Source organism: Drosophila erecta, unplaced genomic scaffold (assembly GCF_003286155.1).
Source record: "Drosophila erecta strain 14021-0224.00,06,07 unplaced genomic scaffold, DereRS2 tig00000000-arrow-pilon, whole genome shotgun sequence".
Taxonomy (NCBI): domain Eukaryota; kingdom Metazoa; phylum Arthropoda; class Insecta; order Diptera; family Drosophilidae; genus Drosophila; species Drosophila erecta.
In genome coordinates this window covers 25,069,684-25,091,466 of record NW_020825194.1, presented here as the reverse complement: position 1 = coordinate 25,091,466, position 21,783 = coordinate 25,069,684, and the positions used below count along the sequence as shown (strand labels likewise).

Genomic DNA, 21,783 nt, shown 5'->3' with positions numbered 1-21,783 from the left:
ATTCCCACGTCCAACTCATCGCATTCAATTTGCTTGATTTCATTTCCGTTTCGCCTTGGCTCGGCCTTCGTTCGAGTTCCTTTTTCTGGGGCCAAGGAGGTTGGGGAGGTTGGGGAGGTTGGGGAGGTCGGGAGTCCCAAAACTGGTCATTCGATGGTCGGGCCAAACTATTTCCATTTTGATTGGGCGCCCTGCTGCCAGCGGACTTTGATTTCTCTCGATGCCGCTGCAATTGCAGCTTAAGTGTGCAATTTGATTTGATTTTTGCCCATTTTTTGACAGGTCCTCGAGCTGCTGGGCTTCAGTGCGCTCTGCTCGAAAACCGAAAATGTAGCACCAAATTGACATTTTGTTTAATATTCTCGAGTGTGTTTTGCCCTGTGTTTTCTGCCCGCCGGGGCAGCTCGTTGTCGTTGCAGGCAGGATGTGTGTGGTGGTGCCGATTGCGATTGTGTTTGTGTTTGTGCAGGGCCAGGATATGAATTGCCGGGCTATTGGCGGAGAATTGCACTGGAAGTGGGCCACGTGCTCGGCCTGGCGGTGCATTCGGCCCTCTGCCTGCACAATTTAAGGATAAATGCTGGCGAAAAAGGATGTTATCGTGTTAAATACGGTGCATGTCACGGCATTAACTTTAAGGCCAATGCTTGTGTAGATTTTGAGCTTATCAATCATATTTAGCCCAGTACTGTCAATTAAATGGCGGTGTAGCACATTTTGAGTCACGACACACGTATATCATCTCCATTTTTCTATCAAACACATAATGGTTATTTAGAGGGACCCAAATTATTGAATTTAAGGAAGCCATTGCGAATTTCGTCTTAGGCCCAGCAGATCGAAACCGTATAAATGGAAAGCAACATTAAGAGAAATGGCAGCTGAATTCCTGGTCGACCCCAAGCCTCAACTATTTCATTTCATTTAATTTGATTTATTTCCGGTGTCTTTATTCTGTTTTGCTGTTTGCCAGTGTGTTGTGCGGCTTCATTTTGGGCTAAGAGGAATGCAGCTTAGTGGCCATCCACTTTCGGTAGCAGTTCATCTTCAAATCCAAATTCAGTCCTTGAAACGCCACGTCCTTGTGCCATAAAGTCTACTCTGAATAGAGGCGAAAAAAGTGCGAATAATATCCAAAAGATTAAAGCCATAAATTTGGGGCATAAGAAAGGGACACAGATTTTTCGAAAAGAAGAAAAGGAAATATAAGTGGGACTTGTAATTAAGTTTAATTACTTATAGTTTAACCTAGCCAGAAAGCAAACCATATATGATATAGTTTTAAGATCCGGTATGTTCAAAATTATATACTACCTTCGAATAATTATACTACATGTGATGGAAAGAAGTCTTTTTAGATAGTTTCTTGCAGATTGCTTTTAAACTGAGAGGAAACGGACTTGGATACATTCCGATGTGGATACTGATAAAAAATATATCTATATTTACATGGATGTATCCCTTCCGATGTGGATATTGATCAAAAATATATCTATATTCGGGTGATATATACCCTTTGCCTTAGCCTTGATGAGGCTTTTTTAAAAGTTAAAAAATGGTTCAAAATTTAAGAGTGAAAAGTATTTAACGTACATTAAATACTGTTATACATTTGCATATGTATCGTTGATATGCGCTGTTGGCACAGTGTCTTCCCTTTTTATATCAACAGCAAATAAATTAACCTTAAATCGCACGCAAAACTGCCTCCACAGCGAAAAACTTTCAATGCTTTCTTTGTGGGTTCCTTCGGAATTATTGGGGATAAAATCAATGCCATCAAGCCGACTCACAGGCACACCCACACATTAACAACTGACTTTTGGGCCGCTTAATATCATCACGCATACGCCAGGTATGCACACACGAACAGTTCCGCCAGCTCTGCAATCTTTTGAAAAGGTTTCGGTTAAAATATTTTACATATTTTTAACGCACAAAGTATGTTGAATGCAGAGCCTGGAGGCAGTGAGTTCTTCAAGGATGCTGTGTAGTTGAGGAGGTGGCTCTGGAAGTTAAAGGAGTGGTGAATCCGACGCCATTGGATAATTCGCGGGAAAATGGCGACGCGGCTGTGCGCCTGATATTTTACAATTTCATTATGGCTCCCTTTAGTTTATTGATTTTGTATTTCATGAAATATGCATAAGCTTTTGGCATTCAGTTCACATGTGTATGTGCCTTTACTCATTGTGAATAATTCAGTTCCGTAAGGTATCAAATTGGATTGGGTCTCATTAACCGTGTTTTGAACAGCCTAAAAGTTTGCTGTTAAAACCAATTAACCACGTGGGCAATCGGAACTGTACCCGAAATCTACTCTCATTTATTTTTCAAAAATATAAGATGATTAGGTGAGGCACGGGTGTTACAATTGGAGTGGCAAAAATGGTGTGGGAATAGCTATTTAATAAGAAGATAATATAGAAGAAGAAACATAATGAAAATAATAATCTTCCGGGTAACAGTTTTGGGTGGTTTGTGCGCGGTTAGCAAACTTTTGAAACAAGTTTTCACCAATTATGCGTAACTAGAAGCATACTTAATATAAATCTGCTATTTGGTTGGACATACGAACGCATCTCGTACAAATAACTGGTATAATGAAACTAAAAATCATGTTTATTAGGGCTGTCTATATTACAGCAGGCTTTCCATTCAACTGCAAACCAAAACTGAGTACACACGTGTTCTGATTCACTCGTTATTTTTGTTGAACTTCGCGATGTCAATTGTGCGGCAAACGCTTCTTATGGGGGACGATGAAAAGGAAGGGAATAAGTCGTACAGGAATGTATTTTCCACCCGCTATACCACCACCATGGGGATTGCATTTGGGAGACAAACCACTAAGTTTGATATTCCAATTCACGATCATCGAGCCATGCTGGACAGCAATGTAAAACGTCACGAAGACGACGCGCGTTTTGTTGAAGAGTTTGATGACAATGAGGACGCTAGGTTTTTCAAGTATAAGCCGCTGTTTGACGATTTAGATATTTGTCCCAAGGATCCCAGCTATTCCAAATTTAAGTGTCCCATGTAAGACCCAATTAACTTACGTTGATATGTTAACTGAGTTAAAAACTTCAGGGAAATTGACTGCAAGGAGCGATTGAAGAAAGATACAGTCAGATATAATAACCAGCTTATGAATGAAATCTCAAAACTGATTGATTACCAAAAGAACGCTCTGGAAGCCGCGTATTTCGTTAAGTAAGGGTTTTTTGTTTAAAGTTACGCATATTTTAAAATATGTTCGAAACAGGGTGATGTCATACACTACTCTGTGGCCACCTTATCATAGTAATCTGGAAATAGCCAACACAAGCCGCACTTTTTACCGACTGTCAAAGAAGGAACAGACCCGGTACAACTTTATTATGTCCCATGATTTCTCCTAAAAACTTTTAAGAAGATTTATTTATCAAATGAAACATTCTGGAGAAATTACGAATGAATACCGATATATATCGATAAAGGCTAAATTATTTATGACAATTATGCGTAGCCGAACTGAAAGATAAAATAAATAACAAGTTTCGCAGTCAAAGATTTGCAGCTCGAGTCATTTATTGCAATGCAAAATGTCACAAAGTTCGCCCAGACTACAACGAGAACGGAAACGGAATATTTTTGCAATTTTAATTTATAGAATAGTTGGTAGTTTGTTTTGCGCACTCCAGAAGCGAGGAGCAGGCCAAAACAGAAACATAAATCGAGCGACAGAAATATTCCGAGTGTTCTTAGGTACATTCGATCTGCATAAGCAGTTTCCGCTTCCCGGCGACTCATTTACATTGCCAGTGTTGGGCACTTGGATGTTATGCAAGCCAGGAGTGACTTTTTGGATGGCAGCTCCAGGTTGAGCTGCAGCCCAGGTCCGCACTCGCTTCCGCATCCGGATCTGCCGTGTCCGAGGCTTCATCAACGCAGCCGCGCTGTGGTCGGTCTGTCATTTACATTAAATATTAACCCAAAATGCTGATAACCCGCACACATTACAAAACGCGCCGAAAAGGGAAGCGGAACTAACGGAAGTGGCTGCGAAAAAGTACAAAATGAATTCTTTTTCGGCAGAGTTCTTTTTTCCAAAGCGCTGGCAGAGCAGCGAAGAAAGCCCGAAATTTTGCACTTCACTGAATTATTCATGAATGCAATTTTTAGCCACAAATAAAAAATAAGCCAACTCAGACGACTGAGGGGCGCTCCTGGGGGCGTGGCAGCGCGGAACTGCAGCTGCGCCCTGTTGTGCTGCTGTCTACTCAGACGTCGTTGCAATATTTAGTGGAAATTAAAAAACATATAACAAAAGAGTAAGTAGTTGCGCCTGAACTCCCGCGTGAATTATGAATGCTGGTGTCGCGCATATTTTCCCGCTCTGTCGTGTTTAATTTTGTGGAAAAATCGCATTTTTCTGGAATTCTCTAATTTTGATTTCATATCTTTGGAGTACTAATCATTCTTATTAACATAAATAAGAAATGCCCAGCCTTGGCCCAGTTCGATGCCGCTGCGAAAATATATCAATTGCATGGCGCAAAGTATTTCGCCATCGAAACTTTAGTTCGGCAACTTTCACATCGAGCACTTAGATGGGACTTGGCAAACTTTTCGATTTTGCGGCAACTTCAAAATTTGAATTTCAAATCGCTCTGCCCAATGAGACCAACTTGTACTCCCTGGAACAGGCTAACAAATGACTCTGCCGCAGCAAATGCACCACGGATGACTTTCGGAGCCGAAACTTTGCAGGTGTTAAATACATCTGCATTGGCAGCTCCGCAAAAACAGAGAAATCATGCACAGCATAAGTACGTTAAGTTCTGTGGCATCAAACAACCGAGAAGAGCCATTAAAATAATCGCTGCAATAACCGCATTTGGTTGCCTTTGTCTTTCACCTTTTCAGTTTCGGCTTCGGTAGGCGGGTGGCTCGTGGAAATTTGCATGCATAAGTTATGCGAAGTTTGGCTGTGGGACGAGCAGCAAACGTAACATATTGACACAGTAAACTGCTTAGATTGTCAAAGTTCGAGGGCAGCTTTGGGCCCCCACTCGCATTTTCCCCATTTTCCCCGTTTCCCCTGTTTTCCGCATTTTCCACATTTAAGGTGCATTCAAGTTTTCGAGAGTGCCCGCAAACAGTTGGCCAAATCCTAAAGGGATTGCGTTGCACATTTCTGTTCTTGGCCCGCCTGCTCCGCGCGTATTTGGGTGCCAAGCATATGCCTTGAAGTCCTGGCCCAGCCAGCAGCACATGTGAGGAGTGGGCTATGAGGTCCTGTTTCGCTGGCAGAGAGCCTTTCAGTTCCTGTACTTTTGAATGTTTGGCTCCGCGGTTTGTTTTTACTTTCATGCCATGCCACGCCAAGCGGGATATAGTGTCTTTGAGAACGCCGCAGAGAGTGGCAAAGTTTCTCTGGAAAAAGCGACAATTTTCCAACCTTCTGATGTGGTTCGTTTTTCGCATTCACCGGAGAGGAGAGGCTCATGCGCACAGACGCGGGAGAAAAGCCCACTGAGACTCAGTTGGGTTAATAGTGGGACTTTCCCAGTCGGGATGTGGTCTTGGTACTCTGATGCCAACAGGGGAAATAGTGGTAGCTGCTAGCTTGGATGTGTTGGCAGAAAAGTATTACTAAACAAATAAATAGCTTGAAGGTGCAACAATTAGTGACAGTGAAAAATAGTACAAAACAGATAGAAGCAGAGCCTTTCAGTTTATTAAATTAATATACATACATATTAAATTTATTATTTTCTGTGAAGAACTTCGATCAGAGCGGCATAGGTACAAATATAATATGTTAAATTGCCATACTTCGAAGGTAAGATAACCCCGAAAAAGTGTGTTCTAAATTAGCTTTGTGATTTTCGCTTTTCGAAAATCCAAGAAATCCCTATATTTTTTTTGCCCCCACAAAGTCGGTGAATTTTCCACCCCTGAAGGACTGAATCCCGCCGTAACAAGTGCCGTGCCCCAAAAACATCCCCCCGACCAGCGGCAAGTGAGAGCCCTCAGCTAACCTCTCTTGGCGTAGGTCGTAAACAGCTGCAGCTGATGTGGTCGCCAGGATGTTGGTCCTTCGGCTGCAGCATCAGCAACAGCGGCAACAGCAGCAGCAGCAGCAACTCCTGCTCCATCAGGGCTGTCCAGTTTAACGAGCGTCCTGACCAACTGCAGCTTATGTGTTCAGGTTACTTTTCCATGCATCCACACACACAGCGGAGTGGAGGCAAAGATTTATATTTTGTCACACTTAGTTGAAACGACTTTGGCTGCCACTCGTTCTGTGGTCCATTGCAGGTGGCCGCGAGTGGGAGGAGGGTTCTCCTGGATTTCCTTCATTGGTTCCATCGCCCTGCCATCATCATCGTCAAGTATATCGTTGTGCTCGCCGCCGAGGGACTGTAGTCAGCAGCATTTACTTGCGGGTATTAATTTTCTTGCCATTACAGACTCGGTGTGGCACCGTGATGCTGAGCTGGGATCTGAAATTGTCTAGTAATAAATTATTTAAATATTACGCACAGTTTCTCTTTAGGACATCGAGTCCCAATTATATAGATTCCCGCTCCAAAAACATAACAAATTTTACAGCCGCAAGTTTGCTAAAGATATAAACATTAAAATATGAAATATTCAGAGCTGCTGGGTAATTTAATGTTTATTTCGAGATATTTCGGAAAGTTCATGATCACATTGCGCTGAAGTTGAAGTGCACTCCACAATCTCGTGAGTCACTGGAGCATCGCTGGCGCATTTGGACGGAGCAGAAGGCAATGTAATGTGCATTTCGCCTTGGGCACCTTGCACCTGAGTGACCTTAAGCTGCGCCCGTCGCGTCGTGTGGCACTGGTAATGATGGTTTTGGCCAACGCGAATGCGGCTGGTACAGGGCGCACTCTCAAAGTACATTGATACGCGTTCACTCTGCCACTTTTTATTTGCAGCTGCCACTTTTCACGTGCCCCTTTGCCGGCGCACACTTATTTTTTGTGGGTGGAACAGGCAGCACATGACTCAATTATGTTGGATTGACATTTCGCAAAGGTTTTTCATCAATCAAGTGTGCTTTTTCCGATGCTGCTACTGCTGCTTGTTTTGTTGTTTTGGTGCAGCGCGGCGGATACGTAATGGCTAACAGCAATTGCTAACATTGCGCCAGCAATTTATCGTTTCGGGTGCTGGATTGTGCGGGGTGTGTCTGAACAACCTGAGGAAATAATTTCAGCTTTCCATTTTGTTAAATTTATTTACTCTTCGTTGTGGGTTTAATTTCGATTGCATCTGTGGGCCAGGCAATATATGTATACGTGAAATGGAGAAAGCCAAGTGATGTATGGCTAACATTAATGTACCTATTCGGTGTGGGTCTGCACAGGGCTCCCAGGAAACGAGCTGATTGATTTTATTTGCAACATTTGTGAAAATAGCAAGAAAGAGAGTTCAAAAACTTGCACTTGAATTTCTGCCCACGTTGCCTATCAAATTGACAGCAAACAAAGTAATTCAAATGCACATATGGGCTGCTATTTCAAAATAAGAAGACTGTTCTATCTATAATTTTATAACCCGACAAACATTTTGTATTAAAAGGCAGTTTAAGTTTCAGAACGTTTGTTTTTCCGAAATACTTTAATCTTGACCCAGACGGGTTGTTAAATTGATCACGTAAGCCATTAAATTTTCATATTTCCTGCAAATATTTGTTCGCCAAATCCGCGTAACCCTTTCCGGGGAAAACTTTGCACTGACTTCCCCTTTTCCCCACCAGTCATCTGATCCCCAACCGTACATCTTTTCTTGGCCCCAGCAAGCCAATATATTGTAACCTAAACAAACAGAAGAGGGAAACAAACGGAAGGCAAATGCAATCACCTGTAACACAAAACTGAGTACACAAACAAAACAAAAGGTGAGGGAAATATTTATGCCAGACTTTGATGTTGCCAATTGGGCAGGGCAATCGTGGCGAAAGTGGGAAACGAAGGCTAAATGGTGTAAGCGTTTCTTTTAATGCCTTGATTATGCAACAATTGAGCAGAAATATGTAAAAATTAAATGGCAACTCAAGCGGTTTTGGTATCTGCCCTTAGAAAACTTTTCCTCCCCTTTCATTGGCAAATTTTGCTTTTTGTGTTGCTTATTTATGCGTTTTTCTATTTCACTTCACTTGCTTTGGAGGGTACGTGTATAAGGAGTCAGGCAAAGTTTATTGTAGCTGCCTTCGAAATGAAAACTCCGAAGAATTCTGGCAAAGGGAGTGTGATATTGCCGGTGCCGCCCCCCCAAAATGGTCGGCTAAATTTGTTGGCCCATATTTTTTTATCCTGCGATTTCTCCTTTTGTTGCCTTGCACAGAAAAAAATAGCGGAAATTATTCTACTGAAGGTTTGGTATAAGTTTAACACCAGTTTACGCTCTATTCAGATACATTTGAAATTGATTTTGTAAATGCCCAACAAATTTACTTAAAAGACTTATAGCTTGACATAGAATCTAATTGTGATTTAAAGTGCTTGGGAAGGGAATAATTGGCTTATGTATTCTAGCCGTGACATTTGCCAGGAGATTTGTAATTTGAAATGGAAGTTTCTCGCCGTGCTTCTTTTCTTATCCTGTTCTAGCCAGGACATTCACTTGCAGCGGAATCGTCTGAATGGGGGAGAGTACATTTTCCGCACAATATGCAAATAATGCTGACAACAATGACGGAAGTTGGACGACAGGGGATGGGTTATAGACCATTAGCATGGACTGCACTGATATACGAAATGCGGAAGATATTCAGCGAAAATATTGGCCATTGTGCGGTAGTTTTGTGCCGGAGTAATCAGATACGCTCGCGAAATGTGAAGTAAACGTGGACACATAATGCGACCAGCGTAAACGGCTACAATTATGTTATTTAGTTTTCGCATTTCTTTTTAAGTCGAGTGATGCATGTCTTTTGTGTACTTAGGTGGGAGTTTCTTTGCCATATTCAGATGCCTAAGTCTTCCGATTAGAGTGGCTTGTCTCTGGCAGCTTTCTAAAAACAGCTGCAGTGGAGACAAAGGAATCCCATCTTGGTTCTGAGCTATCAACGCTGAATAAGTGTGTCCAACTTAATCGCTTTTCAATTACTTTAACTTAACCACTTAATTTATTCATCGTATTACAGGTGTCCAAACTGGCAGCTCGCCCAATCAGCGTGCAAAATCCCAGCGAGTCCATTTGGCTAAAAACAGGTGAAGAAAAGCATTTTTCAGATCCCCTGCTGGCAGAATCTGTCACACTAAGAGAAACGGATATTTGATATATTACAGCGATGTAGCTCATTATATAAATAATCGGATAATCGATTCAATTGGCAAGGGTTTCCGCAAATATTTATAAAAAAAACTTGTTTTTTTAAAGCTATTTTTCATATTTAGCTATGTTTTTTTAGTATAAGCATATTAATTAATTTATAAAAACATTGATAAACTATCAAGTTGCCCTGACCCAAATTAGAATTCCATTTAGAACTACATTTTACATGGTTTTTATGACAAATTGTGTGATTTGGAATTCAGTTTTTTCTAACCAAATTGTAGAAAGAAGCCGAATAAGGGCTGGCCTATATTTAAACAGATGTTTAAAAGCGACCTCTTTTAAATTCCACTTAAGTGCGATATTTGGCCAGGTGTAACACGCTGGAACCCACCACTTAGCCGTCGACACTCCGCCATTGTGTGCGCCAGAGACTCATCGCTCGCCTCGGCGCCATTAATCCAGGTGAAATGAAAGGTGAGCGATTTTTCCGAAATCCAATTTGTTATAAAAAGGGACAGGAAGCTGAGAGAAAGAGCGAGGAGTCCTGCGGACGGAGGACGTGAGCCCATCCCGTTCTTGATGCCGTTTTCGGTGTGTAACATAGCGGGAAAAAGCGTTTTAAGCGTTTAAACAGCTTCTTGCTCCTCGACCTCTGAGCCGTCAATCGCGTTGACGTTAAGTGCAGTTTCATTCCATTTATTTGTCGAGCTTATCGCAGGCGAGCTTCTAATGTGTCAGTCCTGGGAAAGATCCATTGATTCTGCATAACTCATTGCCAATTATGCAGATGCAGTTCCCCGTCGCTCGTCAGTTTCAGTTTTCCAGCTGGAAAATCAATAAGCCCCCTGCGGGGCGACCGCTCATCAACAAAGGTCGTTAGTTTGATAAACCCTTGGGGCCTCCCATTTTGCACCCAAGAAGAAAGTTGCCAAAGTGTCTCGAGTGCTTTAAACTTCTTCAACCTTCTGGCCGGGCCAAGACGGCGATGATGTTCAGTGCCATTTCCGCGTTTCCTGGTCGACTGGCTCTCAAGTGGCCAAGTTGCCCCGGCTCCGAGCCGCATTAGGCCAGGAGCAGGTGGAAGTTGCCACCTTGTTGAGTCGAGTGTGCGGTTTGTGCGCGCCAAAAAAGGGCAAAGATGGGCAGGAATGAACTGCACTCGAAAAAATTCACGCCTTAGGTAATACACTTGTCCCTAAGAATACTACTATACTTACTTCACCAATTCCCTTGTATTCCCTTTTGTATATATAATATGTATCTAAGACGAAATTGAATGAAGTCTTCTAATTTAGCAAGCTAACTTTGGAAGAATAACTTGGTGACCTAGTTAAAATTATAGCAAGAATATCTTGAAAATAATCTCTTCATCTATTTGTTGTGAAAATAATTATTTTGGTTCTTTTCGGCCCGAATCCAATTTCAAGTGTGAGGCAGAGGCCTGCAGCCACATTTCAAGTACGACCTCTTCGAACGTTCTTCGATAACCTTAATGGCCATTGAGTGTGGCCCTGAACCGCCCGACCGCGCCCCCATTTTCCAGCCGCGAAACCGTTAAATGATTATGAAAATTGTTGGCAGCCAGTGACCTCAGGGGGAGTGGGAAAATTGAATGGTCTGCAGTCGAGCTTTGGCAGCTGCCGCAGGTCACGCCCAAACAGTTTTCAAGTGTTTTACTTTACGGGGAATTTAAGAACTGCCCGGGAGGAAGCATTTGAAAAGGCGCAATGAAAAAGTGCGGAATTATGGCTGCATCATTCAATTGCATTTAGCCACCGTGCCATTTGCATATTCATAACAATTAATCATGAGGTAATTTAATGATTAAATTATTTATTGATACGCTAACGTATCACAAATCATTGGTCGAAAAAATCTGATTGAATGTCTCTTTTTTATTGTGTTTCTATTAATAATTATGTTAATGCAGGGCATTAAAATCAAACTGAGTGCACTTCACGCTGCTTTAAATGTTAAAGCTCATATAGCAGTGTAACTTTCTGTAATGCCGGAGGAAAAAGTGGTTAAGAGTTATAGAATATATAAGCATAAACAATTTATATTTACCACTAAATATAAAAAATAAAATGTCCATAAATATATGCTCAATAATTTAAAATTTATTGGCTTACAAGTTAACTTGAACTCTAACTCTGTGGCTTGACTGTGGGACAGTAAAAAAATTACGATTATAAATTCATAATTAACTTGAAATTGGTTGTGAGCCCTTAGTAAACTTAATCAAGTACTTAAATTAAGCGGGTTAAAATCGATATATTTTTGCTGACGAACGCACACTTGAACACAGGAATATGCAATCAATTTTTATAGCCAACTTTTCCATTAACTTTCATTTCGAATCTATACACGAAAAAAGAAGCAATTTAAAATTCGTCATTGCTTTGGCTCTTCCTGTTGTTGTTCGTTACCAACAGTCATCAATTATGGCCAGCAAGGGATAACCGGGGATAGGCCGACCCGCCTTCGGGTTACGTGCCACGCCCACGCCCTTTTAACCCTCCGCTGGCCCGCTGAAAAAGTGTCACAGGCGGAAGCGTCCAACTAACTAAACTATGCAAATTGGTTATTTTATGGCCGAAACCCTTTTGTTGTTGGTAGTAGGGTAACACGACAACGCGGCAGACAATGCAGCAACAAAAAAGGCGACGGCGCAATAGAATAGTATGGAGTGCACTGGAAAAAAGTTGTACAAAGTCAATGATTATTCCGTGAATATTAATGTTTAGTTCCGTAAAACCTGTAATAAATTTGGAAATTAATGTGTGCATTTATCAAATTGAACTAGTAAATGTATGTATTTGGAGAATTTTGTCAAAGACCGCTTTTTTTTGAGTGTACAGTAATAAGAAAAAAGGGAGCAGGGACATCGCCAACTAATGGCACAATTTCGCCAACTAGCTGGATGCGAGTGCGGATGCGGATATGTGAGGATTCAATGAAATGGAAACTAACAAAATCAAATTGATGGAAAAGGCAGAGCACGGATCGGGCTTTAAAGGACACTGTGATGAAAAGAAATCGGCGCAAATCAAACTGAGCAGCGCAGCAGGAAAATTGGGCCGGCAAAAAGGGAGCAGAACAAAAAAGGTTAGCGGAAGCGCAGCGACAAAAGGGCGGCACCGGAGCTCATCCTCCGCCCATCCCCGCCGGAGGACAACAAAAGATGCTGGGAAAGCCGAAGGAGTTACGACATGGAACAATGCCTCCGCCTCGGCCTTGGACAGGAGCTGAGCGGTGGGAGCTGGCGGGGCATAACTCGTGGCCAGCTTCCGTTCAATTTGAAGCCTGTTTGCTGCCCCAGTAGAAGAAAGCCCAAGCGAAAAACAAAAGCGGAAACGAACAGTTGGCGGCCGATTGGAACAATTGCAGCGGAGGCATCAGCCATCAGCGGAGGTGGAAAAGAAAATTTAAGAAAATAATAAAACGCATAATCAAACTCATCCGAACACGGCACACCCTTTTATTTTACTACAACGATTCAATAACGCCAAACCTTTTTTGTGTGACAAGCAATTTGTATAATTTGGTTGCGTGCAATTTAAAATGATTTTACGTGAATATTGGCCATTCTTTAGCTAACAATTGTCTACAAGGTACAGTTGGCCGCCGCCATACTTGAGCCTGAAATGAACATACCCTCTTGAGCAGTGTATAAGAAAGCGAATCAAGACGCAGCGGTGGCAAAAATTAAACAAACATGGGCGACTGCGGAACCGGCAAAAAAGGAGCTCGGAAAGGGGGAAACTACTTGGCCAACCATTGTTTGAAGTTATTATTGGTGCAGTCAATCGAGTCGGAGTCCGGCAGCGGACCCAATCATCGAACCGACTTGTTATTGCCTTTTCTCCAAGGATATCGCCCGACTGCTGCCTCTCGCTTCTTTATGTAATATTTTGCCTCCTCGATTTTTGTTTGTCTTTCCTTTTGCAGTTGGCATGTGAGCGTATAATTTGTAAAAATTATTTGCCCTGCTGTCGTCCTGGCCACTGCTCCTGCTCCTGCTCCTGCTCCTGATGTCTCTCCGTCCAGCCCTCGCAGCCGGAAGGGCAACAAAAAATATTTTTTTCATCAGTGCATCCGGAGTCGGGACCAAGGAATGGGGCGGGAAGCGTTGCGGTCGCCGCCTCCAGCAAAAAGGGTTTAAATTTTAAATTAAGCTCCTTTATTGCCGGGTCCGAGTGGCTGGCGATGCCTCTTGCGGTGATTGTCCAGCCCTGTAATTGCGTCAAGTGACCCGAAGACCTGGGTTTAATTGGAGCAAAGATGATTTGCAGATCGATGCCTCGAGTGGACCATCGAGCTGGAGATATGTCAGCATAGCACAGCGATTGGTCACTTACTTGGATTGGAACTTGCTGCAGTGGAGAAATGATGAATAAATATTTGTATACTGGGACGAACTGCGTATCACCAAGATTGTAATAGTTAACCATGTAAACTTTTGCTACTCTTGCATGAAAGATATTACATACCTAAATGATAAAGTCTACCATGTTAAAATAAAATCAGTTAATTGCTATGAACCCACATCCAAGTAACTAAACATAGGCGGTTTCAGTATTTTCTTTACTAGCGCCCAGTGAGAGGCAGTCTTTCCTTCCAAGAAATCATATGGCTATCGGGGAAAACGCTGGTCAAATAATTTGGGGGTTTTTAAACTAACTGATGCGACCAGAAGGACCAAGGCGACCAAGGCTGGTCCGCAGCCAATTCATTACGGCACCAGCAGTGACAACATGCTCCCGGCCATTAAGCCAAATCGAACAGACCCGGGACGCACAAAAAGAGCATCCGGACGTCCGACAAGGGGAATCGGGAATGAGAATCGGTAATGGCGTGAACTGAGAGGGACGCCGATTTTAATGCAGCCCACGGACGAGGACGACAGCCCGGAAAATGGGAGTTGGCGGCTAAGCCCGCTAAAGGCCGCAGGAGTGGCCGTAATGAGAGCTGGCACAACGATGACCCTGACCAGCCAAAGGGACTAGCACTGATGAGGCGACAGCCAAAAATCATCAGCGCCCGTTCTTGGTCGAAGACAGCCACTAAGCCGTCTGCATTGAGGACCCGTAATTGGAAATGATGCTCAAGTCCCACTCGAGTGACGAACGAGGCATTAATGCTGGCAAATGCAGCGGCTATTGTTTTACACAGAGAGTAATCATGGGTAATGTCTTCTATATATGGTATACCTCTACGTGCTGTGCTCTCAAGCTGAAATTAAAAGACTATAATTATTTACGGTGCAATCATTAACGTCTTGCCGCTAAGTTAAATGAAGTTGACTACACTTTACCGGGACCAAGAGACTCGGCCAGAAAGCGTAGCTCTGCATTTTCCTGCCCTGAAATGGCATTTCATCTTTTTAATTGAATTTTAATTTGTTTAGAATGCGCTTAGAGTGGACTGCGACTGAATCCGGATCCACTGTCCGCTGTCCACTGTCCGCAGTGGAGTAGTCCGCAGTCTGGAGTGCGGACACGCCCTCACTTAATTTAGCATGCAACCCATCCGGACCCGGACCCGAACCCGGACTTCGCCCGCCTGCACTACATAGTTGTTGTCTGGCAGCTTTTCACAAATCGATTAAATTTAATTTGTTTTCCTTGCCGGCTTTCCGCTGCCAGTCATTCTCGTCCCAGCCTTTCTTTCCTCTTTGGCGGAGCTTAGTTTCTAGCAGTAATTTCATAATGAGTTGACTTTATGCGGCCCAGTCCCAGCTGCAAGGAGAATTTTCGCCCATTGCTGTTGGCAAATAAAACCGTTGGCGCTAACATTAAACGGCTATGAGTGTGGAAACTAACAATGGATGAAACTCTCATTCGGGAAAAAATATGCGAAAAACTCAGGCATAATCTATTAAATCCTTTTCTGATCATAAAAATAATGTTTAATAGTATTGATAAAACATCCTAGAAGAAACTTGGTTAGCCTGAACAGTCTTGTGCATATTACATAAAATTAGTTTTTTCTGCGAAACGCAAGTATAGGCTCATTGAAAATAAATGTGGAAACATTATATATAAAAACCTAAAGAAATTAAAAAATGTACTCAAATTATATTCATTATACCCACCGCCCCAGGCCAAAAAGTATGAGTCGCATATTGTTGTCGTCATTTCGAGGGACTTATAACGAGCTTCGTCCCATGGCTGAAGGGGATTTTCCTCTTCCTTTTTCGTTGGCTGCTTTTATTTGGCCCATGGACAAGTTTTCCCGTTCGCCAGAATACTTACCTACAATTAAAATCCCCCGCAGTTGAAACGTAAAAATAATCATCAACAAAAGTAATACCGGCAACGAAGAATTTATAATTTTTCTTTAAAGAATCACATTTAATAATAATAATAACACCCCCGTTTCGGGAGCCAAATTAATTAAAATGTTTTGTTGTTTATTCTGTGCTTCTTCTTCGCGTTGCTTTGTAATGAGTAAGAGCATTAAAATAATTGAAAAAATTAAGTACATGCTTGGAAGCTGTTTTATTTGGACTATTTCAAAAAAGATGCAACATAATTATTTCGGTCAAAAATAACAGCTTTCAACAGGCTGTAAAAGATTTTTTTTAACGCTCTACGTGGCTATTACTGATAATAAACAAACAATATATGCAGTTTACCTATCCAAATGTTTTTTGTAATATTTTATAAATTTTATATATTGATTTAAAACTGATTACGGACAGACGAACATTGCCAGTTCGACTCGGCTCTTGATCCTGATCAATAATATACATATATACTTTATATGGTCGGAAACGTTTCCTTCTGCCTGTAACAAACTTTTTACAAACATTAAATTTAAAAAATGTCTACATTTTAATGCAAATTTTTTTTAGAGTATTGCGCCAGAAACATTAAGAGATATGCCACTTAAAAATCCGATTAAGATCAGTTGAGTTATGGATTTTAGAACTTCAGCTTTTTTTTTAATTTCTACAAGGTCACACATCAGAAAAATTACAAAAACATTAAATTTAATAAAATGTTATAAATTTAAATGCAGATTTTTAGAGAATTGCGCTGGAAACATTTAGAGGTATAAAATAAGTTGAGTTATGGAGTTTAGATCTTCAGCCTTGGAACATTTCATAATTTTTTGAAACTCTACAATATCGAAACATCAAAAAAATTAAAAAAAAAATTAATTTAATGCAGCATTTTTGAGAAGTTTTTCTTTCTGTTAAATCCCCTTTTAACGAATCTAGTATACCCTTTTACTCTACGAATAACGGGTATGAATACACCTGCAGCTTGTTTACAGAGATTGTAGAATGGTAAGAGCACACATAATATTTTCATGTGAAGTATTTTAATAAATTTTGCCACTTGAATCTGGAAAAACATATTTATAAATGCAAAACTTGTAGCTGTTGGGAGATGTCAGAAGCAAGAGCAGTGGAAAGCATAAGCACCAAAGAATAACAAGAAATTTTAAACGTTCAGCTTGCAACAGGGCGTATGCGCACTTTTTCTTTGTCATTCCCTGCATGTGTGAGGACAGAATTTCCGAGCTGTAAAGATTTTTTAGCAAGCAACTCGCGTATTCGATGAAAATCTTGCGATAAAATGCCAGAGAATTTCCCCTGTTCGCAATGAATACATTTGAATGGCCTTGTTCTTCCTGCCGCTGTTTCAGTTTTCTGCTGCTCATTTGCATGTGGCCTTGCGCAAAATGTTTTTGTCATTACCGTTGAAAGTCAGCTAAGCAGGGAGCACAAAAGGATGCCAAAGACAAAAGGGGAAGCTGCACTCGCATCCGTATCCGCGAGTCGCATTCGGGGATGCATCCGCGAGCATCCGCGAGCATCCGCAAAAATGTCAACAAATTGAATGTAATTCCTTTTAATTTCGGAGCAGTCTTAAAGTCCTTGCAGGACTCTATCTCGCCTCCATTTCGGCCATCTTATCTCCTCCCTCTCCCCGTTTGGCACGTGGCAAGCTGTCGTGAAGCAAATTGCCCGAATGAAGTTGCCTGCGAGTTGTATGCCGCGTGCCATGAAATTAAGTTGCAAGCTGCAGGATTTGCTTTCAAGTTTCGCAACATTTTCTGTGCCACACTTTCCCACACAGCCGCCCTGCCCCTCCAACTCCACACAGGACCCTTCTCCGAGGACACATGCTAAGGTCCTTGGCTCCGTTTTCGTGGATGCTAACACGCGTTTTTGTCGTTTCTCGTAGCTTCTTGGCTGCAGTCGGATAATGTCACGCTAATGCCACCAGCTTTGTCCTGCTTAATGTTGCGTCTAGTTATTGGATTTTTGGTATATGCCAGCAGGAGCCCACTTTTTGCTAGGTGCACCTAAATCGGGCCACTGCGGTGTCGATGGAGCTGATCGATGTGGCGACTGGCTGGGGACAATGGCTACTAGTTTTAGTGGGAAACTCCATTTACTCTTTCCATAAAAATGCACTGATTATCTGCCACTCCTCCATAAATGTTGAATTGAACTTCTATTTAATAAAGCTTTCGTAACGCTGGGTGCAGCTGTAGGTTGCAAAAAAAAGGGGTAAATCACTCGTGTTAGCTTAGCGATGATCAAACACAATGAAGGTAGATTTTGTGTCAGCAATATGATAAACTGGTTCGCTCCGACTTGTATACTACGTGCAATAGAAAGTAGACTGTGCATAGAAATGGGCAGAAGGATACTGATCAATAATATTGCAACCTTCTTACTGAAAACACTATGTAAGGCTTTAACATAATAGAATCACCTGGTATGGAAATTTGAACTTCTAGCACTTTTCTCCTACGGCTTCCTTTAACATAAATCCATATTTTAACAGAAACTTATTTCGGAGAACGCACTTTCAACTAAAACTGGTTTTAGCGGTGTGTCTAATATCACAAAAATATATTTATACCTTTTATTAAACCCGTTTGTACTCGTAGTTACTCTAAGAGAAGGAACCGTTGCCGACCATATAAAGTATTTATATATTCCTGATCAGGATCAAAAAACCAAGTGAACCAAGGTTGGTCATTCGCAACTTTGCACAATTCTGACACTATTTTCATTTTCAAACCCATTAGGCCTACAATTTCCTGCAGTATTACGCAACACTACTCCAATTATAATATTTTAATAAATATTCTGGTACCCTTTAAAAGTGCGCCATTCTTCGCAAGTTAATTGTTTGATTACCATTAATTATTTCGTGCCGCACTTGCACAATAGTCGCATTCCCTTAAAAGTAAACGTTATTATGCATCCTCACAATAATTTTCTTGTCAGCCGCACAATTTGCATGAGTCCAGGGCACACCGATATGATTAATGTGAATAAATTATGCACATGCAGGGGAAAATGAAAACCTATAAAAACGCCAAAGGCCCGCACAAAGCAAACACAAGTCCCCAAAGAAGTCGGTGCTAAAGTGGCCATATAAAATGATTAAGTTGCAAGTGAAAGTTATTTCTTGGCCTTTAATAATTTTAACAGCATTTTTACGCGTGCTGCAAATTGAAAGCATAAATACCAATTTCCTTGAGCTGGCAGCCTTCGAGGACTTTTTGCGTTCGCAGCACTTGAGCCAGGTCCTGGTGGTCCCGGGCGATGATGCTGACGGCGACTGGAAAATTGAATGCCACCAGAAATTGTTGGCCAACTATCGTGTGCAATTTTACCGGCCAGAAATGTCGGTGAATTTCGAGGATCTTATGTTCTACGGGGCTCCGCGCACGGCGGTCCTGGTGCTGAATTTCGAGCATGTCCTTGTGAGGCGTCAGGTGTTCGGGGTGGCCTCCGAAGCCGGATACTTTAACAACTCGCTGGCGTGGTTTATTCTCGGTTCTGGCCGCGAATCTCTGCCAGCTGAGCAGCTGATTGACCAGCTCTTAAGTGGCTACGAAATGGGCATCGATGCGGACGTCACAGTGGCCTTGAGGGGAGCAGACAAGTAAGGCAGAGCTATACTTTAAGCAGGATGTGTGTGCGTTAAAATAATGTTCATATTTTTGGAAAGTTAGCAAGTTGTTCTAAGTACACACTTTTGACGTGAGTAATATTATCCACAGTAATACTTTCAGCGCGTCCTTGCTTCTCTATGACGTATACAGAATCGGTCGGCGGGCTTTCACACCATTGATAATTGAAAAGAAGGGATCATGGTCTCATTCAGGTGGTTGGCAATTGTTTGAAAATTTTAAAACCACCTGGGTGATTCGGCGGCGCAACTTTCTCAATGTCACTTTAATAGGCAGTACTGTGGTGGGTGGCAATATGCCCTTGTCTCGAACACAGAACACCCCTTCCACTTACCACTTTCATCCAAATCTCCCAGTTGACAGAGAAGCCTCCTGGACTCGGTGACATGGAGTACCTGGCCGACGATAAGCAGTTCCAGCAATTGGACCCTATGCAGCGGAAGACCTATCAGTTGTTCCAACTCGTTGAGCGCATGTTCAATCTCAGGTGTGTCCGTGGATCTAGCTCTAATTAACCGGGGTTCACTTAACGAAAAGAGTTTGGTTTGAACTGAAAAAGTGATTACCTTATGCAGTTTATTTGACTATTTATTATATTCTACGAGTATATAGAATAGTATATATATCAGTTTTATCAATACTAACGAATTCACATTGTGAAATCTTAAAAGCTTAAGTGATTATCATTTTTATTTAGTTAATGACATCTTTTTATACAAAAGTAGGACTTGAACCGTAATACCAAATATACAATACGTTGATACAACTTGGAATGATTATGATCAGTATACGTTGATACAACTTGGAATGATTATGATCAGAATATCCCCCCTTTTTCCAGTGCAGCTTGGCCATCAGCCTAACGGACAAGTGGGGCGAGCTGCTGGAGAACGGCAGTTGGTCAGGTGTGATGGGTCAGGTGACGAGTCGCGCGGCGGACTTGGCCGTGTGTCCCATCCGCTTTGTGCTGGACAGACAACCCTACGTGCAGTACTCGGCGGTCCTGCACACCCAGAAGTGAGTAAATCACACTGAACTTGACTTGCTCAGCCGCCCAGCGATTTCTCCTCCGCAGCATCCACTTTCTCTTTCGGCACCCACGTCGCAGCCACATCAGGAACATATTCTTCGAGCCGTTGAGCAACCAGGTGTGGTGGTGTGTCTTGGTTTTGGTCACTGGAAGCACTGTTCTTTTACTGTGCCACATGAAGCAGGAGAGAGAGCTCTCGCTCATGGAGAACCGGTGGTCCTTCGTCTGGTTCACCATGCTGGAGACCTATCTGCAACAGGGTCCTGCCACCGAGATCTTTCGCCTCTTTTCCACTCGACTGCTGATCAGCCTCAGTTGTATTTTCAGCTTCATGCTGATGCAGTTCTACGGCGCCTTTATAGTGGGCTCTCTGCTTTCCGAAGGTGCGAGGAGCATTGTCAACCTGCAGGCCCTGTACGACAGCAATCTTGCCATTGGGATGGAAAACATATCCTACAACTTTCCGATATTCACAAACACAAGCAATCAGCTGGTAAGGGATGTGTACGGGAAGAAAATATGCAGGTCCGGGGAGCACAATATCCTGAGCTTGCAGCAGGGAGCTGAGCGGATAATCCAAGGACGCTTCGCATTCCACACAGCCATCGATCGCATGTACAGGTTGCTCCTGGAACTGCGAATGGATGAGGCGGAGTTCTGCGACCTGCAGGAGGTCATGTTCAACCTGCCGTACGACTCGGGATCCGTGATGCCCAAGGGTTCTCCCTGGAGAGAGCACCTGGCCCATGCACTGCTCCACCTTCGGGCTACTGGCCTTTTACAGTACAACGACAAGAAGTGGATGGTGCGACGACCGGATTGCAGCCTGTTCAAGACCTCGCTGGCAGAGGTTGACCTGGAGCACTTTGCCCCGGCACTTTTTGCCCTGGTGCTCGCCATGCTGGCCAGTGCGCTGGTCTTTCTGCTGGAACTCCTGCTGCACTGGCTACCGGACTTTCGAAGGAGGTTGGGAACCATGTCCACTTAAGTAATCATCTTGCCCTTACCAGCCCAGCTCCAGCTGCCCCGTCACGACTTTCGGCTACAAATTTGCGTCGCTTTTAATGTTTGCTGCATTTTTAATAATAGTAAAAAATTTGTAATAATGTCAGCTATTCCCAGCGCGGGGCAGAAATTAAAAATTCCATTAAACTGCAAACACTTGCATGTACTCCACTGGACTCCGCCCTGCGCCCTTCCGCTCGTTTTGTCCAGTTCCTTGGCTGGGGTCGTGGTGTTCATTTAGACTTAATTATGAAGCTGGCCGGAGGCGGTGTCACTTGTTTTCTATTAACTGACAAGCTTTTAAGGGGGCAACTGTTAGTTTCCTGACAAAGAATCCATTTAGCGCGCAAGAGGTAGCGATTCCGACAACTCGCGGGGGCTAAGGGTATGGGTGATTTTACAATTTATGGAATTGCTTTTTTAACCTTCAGTATCAGTCAATGTCCGATCCGTGTAGCCTTTTAAAATGGCCAGCGGATTGTCACACTAAAGCG

At 42.6% G+C, this 21,783-nt stretch overlaps 2 protein-coding genes and 1 long non-coding RNA gene across 4 annotated transcripts; all 3 read left to right on the top strand.

The window, feature by feature from the left end:
* The first annotated feature begins 2,675 nt into the window (after window positions 1-2,675).
* LOC6553291 lies at window positions 2,676-3,540 on the top strand. The gene is made up of 3 exons (XM_001979148.3): window positions 2,676-3,042; window positions 3,094-3,216; window positions 3,269-3,540. Exons 1-3 carry the CDS (start codon window positions 2,726-2,728, stop codon window positions 3,402-3,404), a joined length of 576 nt encoding a protein of 191 aa, XP_001979184.1. The 5' UTR covers window positions 2,676-2,725; the 3' UTR covers window positions 3,405-3,540.
* Window positions 3,541-9,673: 6,133 nt separating this feature from the next.
* On the top strand, window positions 9,674-12,285 carry LOC113564856. The gene is made up of 2 exons (XR_003408354.1): window positions 9,674-9,777; window positions 12,223-12,285. It is a non-coding gene; the product is annotated as an uncharacterized LOC113564856 (long non-coding RNA).
* A 6,405-nt stretch (window positions 12,286-18,690) lies between these two features.
* On the top strand, window positions 18,691-21,431 carry LOC6553292 (ionotropic receptor 75a). Of its 2 annotated transcripts, none has more exons than XM_001979149.3 (5): window positions 18,691-19,226; window positions 19,357-19,537; window positions 19,611-19,741; window positions 20,101-20,271; window positions 20,330-21,431. In XM_001979149.3, exons 1-5 carry the CDS (start codon window positions 18,718-18,720, stop codon window positions 21,270-21,272), a joined length of 1,935 nt encoding a protein of 644 aa, XP_001979185.2. In that variant the 5' UTR covers window positions 18,691-18,717; the 3' UTR covers window positions 21,273-21,431. The 2 variants fall into 2 exon arrangements, with proteins under 2 accessions (XP_001979185.2, XP_026836139.1); XM_026980338.1 differs by having other exon boundaries at window positions 19,345-19,537.
* The last annotated feature ends 352 nt before the right edge of the window (window positions 21,432-21,783 follow it).